The sequence below is a fragment of the Neolamprologus multifasciatus genome, chromosome 15, assembly GCF_963576455.1.
Source record: "Neolamprologus multifasciatus chromosome 15, fNeoMul1.2, whole genome shotgun sequence".
Taxonomy (NCBI): domain Eukaryota; kingdom Metazoa; phylum Chordata; class Actinopteri; order Cichliformes; family Cichlidae; genus Neolamprologus; species Neolamprologus multifasciatus.
In genome coordinates, this window is record NC_140453.1 from 16,801,275 (window position 1) to 16,812,221 (window position 10,947).

The window sequence follows — 10,947 nt, forward strand, 5'->3', positions numbered from 1 at the left end:
CACAGCCGCGCTACAAAATCTGGAATATGTTGGGCCATGAAGGCTACACCGACCCATCCTTAAAATTCAGGGAAATTAAGGACACATTTGAGGGCCGCATTTCGAGCAGCCTTTGAATTGGGACAGCCTTCGTCGTGTCACTGTGACATAATCGGCCTTAAAATGCGGCCTTTAAGGCTGCAGACCCATTGACTGTAGAAAAGATGGACGACGCGACTCCGCCTCCTACCATTGTGCAAAAATGAAGCCAAAATACCCCGCTTGTGGAGGCTGCCATCTTGCAAATTCTGCGCAGTAGTAACTACGGGTGGAGCTGTGGCATGGAACTCCCGCCCACAGTCATACGTCGTTACACCCCCCTCTTAACTTTTACGTAGCATGTCCTTTTTCCCGCTGCTTGCGCTCCGCAAATTTTTCCGAAAGTGAAGGACCCGTTAAAACAAGGTAATTACAACAAATTCATACTTTGAAACCCCCCCCCCCCCCCCCCAAGTAATTTTTTTAAAATCAGTAACAACATACCTGTTGGTGAATACCATGGTAAATAGCTACATTATCAGTATATTTTATGGTTAGGACCATTGTGTCTCAACATGCTAGCAATTGGCAATTAATACACAGCTGCTTTTTCAAATGTATATTGAATTCTTTTATTCTGCTGTTAGACCAGGAATCAAAAATGGAGACAACGTCAGCGTCTTCTGCCCAAGCAAAGAGTAAGTGCAATATTATGGCTTGTTATTTCAACTTCTTAAAGATCTAATTGTGTTTAAATAAAAAAAATCTATTATAAAGTGACACTACAGCTTTGTTAATTCAAAAACAGTGAATATTACTTTTACCAAAAAGAAATGTAAAAAAAACCCAGCAACTCATTTTATACAAAATTGTTTATTAATTTCACAATCAACAGAAACTATTATCTTCATCATTGGGGACAGCTACATCCGCCGTGGGGAAGCACGAGCGAGGGAGACCATCGGAACCAACCTAGGTCTGGATGCGCAGGTCCAGTGGTTTGGCAGGGGTGGGATGGTTTGGCAAAACCTGATCCCTTTTCTCTTCCAATGCCTTCGAGGAAGAGTGATACCTGATGTCCTGTTGATCCACTGTGGTGGAAATGACCTTGGCAATGTCAAAAGCGTCAGGCTTGTGGCAGCAATCAAGCAGGACTTGCGTGATCTCCACCACCAGTTCCAGATGAAAATCATTTTCTCTGCCATCACCCAGCGATGCCAGTGGAGGCCTGTTAATCCAAAGAAGGTGGACAAGGCTCGACGCTTTGTAAACAGTGTGATGACTACTTTTATTCTGTCGGTTTGTGGTTGTATTGTACATCATCCACAGATAAAGCATAGAAATCCTGACCAGTTTTTGCATGATGGAGTTCATGTCACCCCTTTGGGAAATGATGTATTTTTAAATAATATTGCCTTGTGTCTGAAAGACCAAATCCAGTAGGGTGATGCTGGCTTTGGATTTTCCACTAACATTTTGGCAGCAAAATCTGAATCAGGAATTTTATTCTTTATGCTGGTTTTTTTTTTTCGGCTTTAAACTCATTTGTTAATTTTTCTTTAAATGCCAGAGGAGGCATCACACTTTTCAGTGATTTCACAATTATTCCCCCTGTCCTTTCTTTTGCTGTCATTCTCTTCTAAATTTGTTATTGCTGAATGTTCTTGTAATAAATATTTTTAAATCATCTCTGACATGCATGATTTTGATTTAATATTGCATTTTACATTCAGCAAATTTTCAGACTGTTTAGAAACACCATTGCTTTTCATGACACTGTTTTATTGAATCCTGTTAAAGACAACATGCAAGAAAATTCCATCTAAACCTTTCATAAAATAAAAGAGAAGCTGCAGTCTACGATTAACAACTTTAGAACTTAAATACATAGCACTTATGCTAGGACAGTGAAATAACAGTAAAAGCTGCTTGTAAGTTCTATCACTAGCAGGATAACAATTTTAAGAGAAGCCAATTATATGTATATTAAGACAGTGACTGTTGTCCTCGACATATTACTGTTCCATGAGGTTGCACGTTTCTCTTAAGAAACATAATGTGGTGTATTAGCCTTTGTATTTTCCAAATTCATTGTTATTCTATTAATTACTAAAGAAAGACTTATACTGTTAGTTTGGGGTGGCTGTAGTTTAGGAAGTACAGCTGGTCATCTTCTGATTGGAAGGTTGGTGGTTTGATCCTGGCTCCCCCCAGTCTGCATGACAAATATAATAATTTTTTTTTTAAAAAGTCAGTATTTCAAATAGATGGCACGTCCATCATCATTAACTGCCACTGAGGTCTCAATCTGAAGACGGCTCCTAATGAAGAAAAAAAAAAAAAAAACCACAGACAGAGGAGAGAATAATTAAATTGTATGTATGACGTTTAGCACATTTTATTATACAATTCTACTAAGCTGATATTTGGCAAGGATTAATTAGTGTGTCTGTGAAGTTTCTCAGTCCACCAGGTCATTGTAGTCTAAGGAACTTGGAAAGAAAAGCATCTGGACTTCTTTAAGTGTCTTGAAGATGTTTCACATCTCGTCCCAGAAGCATCTCATCTGCATGTCCACTGAACCTAGAACAGAGGCAGACAGACAAGCGCAAAAACTTGGATGAAGGAAATGTGAGAAGGACCACTCCCTGACTACTTTTTTAGATTACATTATCCACAGTATTTAAACATGAATACATTTAATCTCAGTAGTAAAAAGTAGCATTTTGCTTTCTTTTCAACATACGACAACAGAATGACAGCCCATCTTAGTTGAAAGCCCACTCACCATGACAAGGTGCAGGCCATGAGTGGGAACACGGGACAAGACATACTTGGCAAACAAGACAAACTAAGACAGGACAAGGTAAAGATATACATATACTTCATACACATCAGCAATACAATAAAATTTTTTAAACAATAACAATTTATTAACAATATCATTATATGTTAACTTTTTGAATTTTAAATACTGAATGCAAAATCATTAGAGCAAAACGTACTCTCAGTTTTAATTCCCACAAGGAAATAAACAATAACACTTCTAAGGAATTATGTGAAATCTCAAATTGAAAAAACAGTGGTGTTATTTATAGAAAAGTGCAATAAAACTATCCTGTTGTGGGGCGTAATCCGTGCCGTGGCTGTGGGGGAGGCTGGCACACCTGAGGTCAATCAGTGCATCACTCCTCCACTCCATATAAATGAACTAGGGCGTGTTGTGTGTTTGTTGTTGTTGGTGGTATGTGTTTGGCTGGAAAGCTGTGCTGTGAGTGTGTGTACAGCAAATGCGAATAAAAGGGATATGCCACTGAATGGTGAGTCGTAGTCATGTCGTGCCTCCAACCTGTCACAAATTCATATCAGCAATTACAAAAGTAGCAAACAGTGGCAAGAGAATTTTTTTCTGTTTCTTCTGCTGATGATTCAGTCCTGTTTATGTGGACTGTAAACCATGGGCAGCAGCAACAGAACATAATGGAGACCAGTGGAGTCCATGTTTCTTCTGCTGATGATGATTCAGTCCTGTTTATGCGGACTGTAAACCATGGGCAGCAGAGGAATAACTGGCAGTAACTGATAATGACAGCTAGGACTGAACAACTAGTGATTTATTGTAATTTAAATCAAAATTTGTTATATTCTTTGACCATATGTTTAGTTAGTAAGTATATATTATATGTATTTCAATTCTAATCTGAAATACAATATATATTCGAACAATCTGAAATAATGTCAATAAATCATTCTGCCCTAAAAGGCATCAGGTATCGCATATTACTCTCCATAAAAATGGATCAGTTTGGTCATCTGTCGGCGAACCAACTTGCCCGTTTTTGCCATTTCATTTTTTCTTCTTGCTAAGTGACTAAATCTGACTTTGCAGTACCATGTGGAGGCCATTTTCACAAGAACATGAATGTGGTTTACTTCAACACATGTGTTAAGCATATGGCTTTCAAGATGAGGGAAAAGGTTTTTTTCACCACATTCTTCCAGAACCTGGGTGACAATGGTTGCTGTGACTCCACGTCCACTGGGTAGCTGACCTCCATTGGTTTTGATTTTCCTCTGAATGCATTTTTCTGTTGTGATACACACAGTAACCATGCCTGGTGAAGGTTTTTGGAGACCACCTCTGTCTTTCTGCTTAATAAAAGTATGCACAGCACCTTCAGTTGTCAAGGCCTGTGAACAAGGCAAGCAGGTGATTTTCTCTTCTTTACTACAAAACCTGCGATGTAGCTGATCACTGCCTCCTTGTATTCAGACAGGTTGCATACATCTGGGAGGTCAGGAATCGAGTGATCATCAGGGTCATTTACTTGCACAAGGTGCACTTCCATTCTGCGAGCAACATTTACAGCTGCAGATGTTGAATCAAGAATGTATGTGTTGTCTCGAAGTAAACAATTGCCTGTACCCGTTTTAACTTGGTGCCTAACAAGTAAACGTTTGTAGGCTCCCCTGAACTGTCTGGCATTAGGATTGTCATTGTGCCCCCCTCTTGCTCTTATGGCAGAGAAGAAGAGCTCTAAGTGGTCCTGACTAAGTTTGTAGGTCAGAAGATACCTGCATGGGGCATCGGTCCTCTCAACAAGTTCATTATAAATGTTTAGTGCACTTATGCCATTAGCAATGAAGCCATATATGGCAGTCTTCTTTTTTGTGGTGTGAAGTGGCACCATCTTGTCATACTGCTGGACCTTCAACCCACAAAGCAAGGTTTCTGCATCCTTCAAGATTGTCTCAGCCCTGTGTTTAGTTGATGGCTTAATTGGAGCTTTGTAACCTTTTCCAAGAGGATTACGGCTGTTGAGCACATCAAAGGCTGCATCTACAGTGCGCACAAACTCCACAGTTGCAGAAAAACCTTTAAACTCCTCCAATTTCAAGCCTTGTTCACAGAACTCCATTGCATCCACTACACTTCTGCTGAAGAGTTGTGCTGCTAGGTGGACTTTCATTTTTTGTTTTCTCCACTGTAAATGAGCCATTTTTAGCCTGTTACCTAGTCGTAGACCCTCTTCATCTTGGAGTTTATTAAGGGCTTCAAAGTACTTCCACTTAATCTTCCTCCCATCTTCTGTCTCAAATTCCATTGAAGATGCAAAGGCATTACGAAGAAGCTTTAGCATATGACATGCATCCAGGATCACATGCACTTTTTGTGTGGGATTCTCTGGATGAAAGAAGTAGGGCTTCATGTTGTTGATATTTAACTCTGCGCCAAGTTCCCTTATCATTGCGAGGTTACTCGTAGGGGCATCACATGTAAGGAAGACAACTTTAACACCAACTTCATGAAGCCTGCTAAGGCTTTCCCGAATGACATTGGCCTTCTCTGATCCATCCATACCATCGATGAGGAAGTACGCAATGGGAATTTTCCATGACTCATTGACAGCCACAACCATGAGGACAAAGGCCTGGGTGGCAAGTGTGTTGTCAATTTCACCAGTGCCTATATCTACATAGCCATGGAACTGGTCACCTGCAAACTCAGTCATTTTGTGGATGTACATTTCATCCATCATTAGAGCACACACCGTCTCCTTTCCCTGTTCTCTGTTTGCCTCCACGTGACTTGTTAGTGCTCTGAAAGATGCTATGGTAAATCCAGAATCAGCTGAGACACTACTGTACCAAGTGCGAATGGTGTGACTGTGTGGCAACGCTTTGTTAAAATTCTCACGCACGTACTCATATGTTTTTGGGGAGTAAAAATGAAGTGTGGTGGCGAACTGTTTCAGTTCCTCAGAATATTTAGCTGACTTTTTCCCATCAAGGGTTTTACGCAAGATGTGTTTTGGAACTTCATTGATTGACTCAAGCAAAGATGCACACTGATTTGAGATCATGAGCTTGTTCTTGAGTTCTTTGGTGACATCCTTTAAGGTACAAACTTTTGTCTTTAAACGCCTAGACTTTTGGCATTTCAATCTCAGCTTTTTCCTGTATTTTGTTAGCATCTCTTCTGAAGCCTGATTTTTACGCTTTAACGACTTTGGAGACTCAAGGTTGTAGCAGTGATCTTCTTGAATACAGCCTGGTTCTGCTAATGTGGTTGGTAATAATGCGTAACTATGGTCTCCTGGTGTCATGTTGTGGTCGAATTTTGTATGTGTTTGACCAACATTACTGTTCCCTGACACATCGCTTGATAAACCTGGAGAGCCACTTACCTCTGTGCCAGTACTTATCAAAATGTTACGTCTTGATCCTCTCCCAGTTGACCTCACCTGAATACATGGAAAACTGAAAATAGTTGGAACTGCTGTGCTGCTGAGTCGACAGATTCCCTAAAGCAACACAAAAAAAGAAAAACTTTCTATTTAATGTTTTTTCTTATAATATTACATAGAAATAGTTATAGATTTTATTAACCTTTGAGTCTGTGATGATGTCATTTTCTTCAAAATGAGCACCGCAAAGACGAGATCATGGCCCAGGTGTCCAGTCCTTCCTTCTCATGTTAGCCAGCCACTGGTTCAGTCTTGCTGCATCACCTAAAGGAAAACTGACCACCCCCACCACCAAAAAAAGACATGCACCTAAGATGACAGTTTAGCAGACTGAATCCAGGTGCAGCTGTGTCAGGTTAATCTGATTGGATGGTCATAATGACAGCGTAGCAAAATCAGACTAAAAAGCCTCTGTGAACTACAGTAAATACTGTCGTGGCAAGGCCGACCAAATCATATCAAACTACTGGTAGAATAGCTATAGAACAGTTTAATGTTAGCGACATCATATTAATTACCACTTTAACTCACATGCTGTTTTTTCTCAAAAACGTAGCGGTGCAGCAGACTTTATTTTTAGTTATGCAAACAAACGAGCCCAATAATAATTTTTTAAAGACGAATTATTCACCGCGCTTATTTCGCTTTTGTTGGCTGTGTCTCCTGAAACGAAGTCTATCCATGTATTCACAATCACCAGTTAATCTGAGACACCGGTTCGCACAGCCAATTAACAACAGAGAGAACGGGCCTGCAGCCCCAGGTAGTAGCCAGTGGTGTCGTAACAACCGCTAACTCCCACTGTACATTAATAAAATAATAATTCTAACCTAACAGTATTTCTGGCGCTAATCACATGCATCGTTTATTATGTGGGCAAGCCATGCGTTCATATTTAGAAGCTTTTTCTTTTTTTTTACTCTTTTGCATTACAAAAACAGGGCAAGATAATTAGCTGAAGTGATATCACAGGTAGTAAATAAATGCCAGAACAGCCTCATCTGAAGATTATCTAAAGATGATTAGCAAACTGTATTTTGTATGCAGCAGGAATGCTCAAGTTGTAATTTTTTAAAACATCAAGCAAATATATTACAGTTTATGCAAGCCAGTGCAGCAAAATGGCTGTGGTGTGACAGTGGTGGGTAGATGACCACAACCTATTAACACGGTTCAAACAATTTCTTGACTAAAATAAAATTTATTAGCAGTTTCTTAAATGCTATTTATTTAAATTGAACAAAGAACTGGTAGCTAACACTGCTTTATATACATATTCAATGCAATACCGATGCTAACTAGCAAACCATATCATGTATTAGCTTATGAAACACAATTTAGACTTACCGAAAAAACTGCAACGATCCATCAGAGCCCTGTGGTCGGTTAGTACAGTTTACTGCTGAACAACTCATCTTGATAATTTCAAACCCAGTCGATATTTTGATGTTAGCTTCTTCTCTTGGTTTCTCTCCCGAATACACCTGCTCTACGCAAGAAGCGCAAGTTTCTCCGTAACTGCAGCTGTCAAAGCTTTCATCATGACGTTTCACCCCAATTTTTAAGGCTCTAGTTAATAATCATAATAGATTTATGAGAAAGGTGACCCCTTGGACCCAAATCAATGTGGTAAGAACTACATAAATTGGCAGATTGCATCCCTTGAAAAAATTTATCTGAGGAGAAATAATTTATTTTAGTGTGACCCCAGTCCCATCCGCTAACCTGGAGGAGGCGGGGTTTATGACCTATACTGCAGCCAGACACCAGGGGGCGATAGAGACGTTTTGGCTTCATTTTTGGGGACCTGTCGCGTCGTCCATGTTTTCTACAGTCTTTTTTTTTTATATATTTTTTTTAACTTTATTTAACAAACAATGAGTATACAACATACGAAAAGATGAAGTATACAAAACAACAGAACATGAACACAAAAAGCCAGGGGTAAAAGAAAAAGGTAACAATTATAAGAATACTGTCAGGGGTTGCTGAGTGGATGAGAGAAGGAGGACCCAAACGCTGGACTCACAGGTAGGTAGGTGAAGGTGGGTGTTTATTGTCGATTCAGTGATCAAACAGAACAGAGGAAGGAAATGGCTGGCTGGACGAATGACTGACTGAAAGACTGAATGGCTGGCTGACTGAACGAAGGCGGAGACGACAACATAACATCAATGACACGACAAAGAACTGGTGAAACCGAGGAACTTAAATACACAGGTTGAATGATGACAATGATTGGAAACAGGTGAGTACAGGGCTGAACATAATCTGACTAATGACACGAGAGACAAGCTGACATGGGGAAAAAACAGGAAGTGAAAACATTGATGTGGGGAAACTGAAAACACTGGGTCACCGACCCAGGAACCCTGACAGTACCCCCTTCTTCAAAGGCCGGCACCCGACGGCCAAAAGAGAAAAAGACCAGAACAGGGTGGGCGGAGGGGGCCCAGGACGGAGGGACGGAGTCCACAGAGAGACAGTTCAGGTGGGCGGCCGCGTGGCCGCGGGCGAGACGAGACAGTTCAGGTGGGCAGCCGCGTGGCCAGCGGCCGAGACGAGACAGTTCAGGTGGGAGGCTGACGCCGAGGCTGAGGCTGGCCCAGGCGAAGCGGACGCTGAGGTTGGACCAGGCGGAGCGGAGGCTGAGGCTGGACCAGGTGGAGCGGAGGCTGAGGCTGGCCCAGGCGGAGCAGAAGCTGAAGCTGAGTCTGAGGCTGGACCAGGCGAAGCAGAAGCTGAAGCTGAGTCTGAGGCTGGCCCAGGCGAAGCAGAAGCTGAGTCTGACCCAGGCGAAGCAGAAGCTGAGTCTGAGGCTGAGGCTGGACCAGGCGACGGCACGGGAGCCGGGGGTGACGGAGCCACAGCTTTAGGGCCAGCGGGCGCGGAGGCCCCTGGCTGGAGAGCGGCCGGGCCAGCGGGCGCGGCGGCCCCTGGCTGGAGAGCGGCCGGGCCAGCGGGCGCGGAGGCCCCGTTAGCGTTCTCAGGCGCTATCTTAGACTTTCCAGTCCCCTTTTTGCTCCTTTCTGATTCGGCATTCTGCTGCTTCTTGCCCTATGGTTGCTGTATCTTCTCTTGTTTAGTGAATTGTTAGTGTTAGCAGCATAAAGTTGAGGTTTTACCGTTGTTCACGAACTTTCTGTGCAGAACTTGGTAGAGAGCGTCTACTCACTCCGCCATCTTGGCACGCCCCCCCATGTTTTCTACAGTCAATGGTGCAGACCTCCTGTAGTAGCCAGTACTTCCTGGCTTGTGTAGTTACTAGGTAACAAAAGCTCAACACTGCCCCTAGCGTCCTGGAGCACTTCCGTTGTGCTTTGGAGTCTGCATGTGTTTTGGAGTTTGCATGTGTTTTGGAGTTTGCATGTGTTTTGGAGTTTGCAAGTGTTTTGGAGTTTGCAAGTGTTTTGGAGTTTGCAAGTGTTTTGGAGTTTGTACATGCTTTGTCTCTAGGGGCCACCGTACATTTTAAATCGAAGTGGTTCATGGGAGTCTACTTAGATTGTCTCGCTTTTGGATTCAGCCTCAAGTGGCCGTTAATGGAACTGCAGTTTTGGCACTTCATTTGACTTGATTTTTCATCCGTTGGCTGCCATCGAGAGATATTCCTGCAGACATGTTTGGGCAGTTATTTTGAATCATTCAGTGGTCACTAGGATATAAAACCAACAACAATACACTTCCAGACATTGCTGACTTAGCCTTTTTCCCTCTGATTTTGAACTATTTTTGCTGCAGTGGATTAATGTCTATACTAATAATGATAGGCTTTTACATATCCAAAAGCTTGCAGCTCTCCTGGTTGGTGAAGGCATACAGCCGCTGTGCTCCAGTTTGTTTCCTGCCACTCTGTACACACCAAAGCTATGCTGTTGCTCTTATTATGTCCAATATTCCCACGTTTAAGCCTCAGAAAGTCTCTTTAGCTGCTAATGCAGAGCTGTGTTCAAACAATGCCAATAACAGTGTTTGCCTTTTGGTTTTGCATACTTAGCATACGCTAGTTTGTTTTCTTATGAACAAATATTGATTTGAACGTCTCTAAAGACCGCATACAAGAAAACATTTTCTTTTGACTAGCTCTGAACCCAGCACCCACCAATGCTAACCACTGCACCACCAAACTGCCTGCTTAGTAGACGTGCAGCACACTGAAGTCATGTGTGTGTCCACCTGATGAATCCAAGTCGAAACTCTCCTATCGATTTTTTTACTCTCCAGCAAGCTCCAGTTATTCTATGTGTCTGTCATATCAGGTGGTAAGTCTTTATGAATTTAGTGCTATTTCTGACGCCTACCACATTAGATATAGTTGCACACATTACACAAATTGTTACTACACATAGCGCAGCTTTAAATTAATCAGCTTGTTGAAACAGCTGCATGTGTTAAATCGTGAAAAGAGAACCATGAAGCATTTATTACTCACAGAGAAACGTGCACTATTTACTCAGAAAAAGGAAGGCGCATCAGTTATGGCATCAATTTACCTTTCTCATCATGCTGCCTTTTTTTTTTTTTTTGGCTTTCTGCAGCCTTCCCACTCAGTTTGTTTTTTAGATATTGTTAAAGGGGATAAATGGAGGTGGATCTTAAGAACAGATAGCTTTAAAAAGCACAGCATAACCACAGGTGGCATGACAAAAATGGAGGACAGAATGTTTCAGTGTTAGATCTG

General features: G+C 41.9%; 1 protein-coding gene across 1 annotated transcript; it reads left to right on the forward strand.

Moving 5' to 3' along the window:
* Positions 1-287: 287 nt before the first annotated feature.
* Positions 288-1,640, forward strand: LOC146501849 (uncharacterized). The gene is made up of 3 exons (XM_085134052.1): positions 288-444; positions 666-716; positions 914-1,640. The coding sequence occupies exons 2-3, from the start codon at positions 680-682 to the stop codon at positions 1,459-1,461; spliced, it is 585 nt and encodes a 194-aa protein (XP_084990178.1). The 5' UTR covers positions 288-444; positions 666-679; the 3' UTR covers positions 1,462-1,640.
* Positions 1,641-10,947: the final 9,307 nt, after the last annotated feature.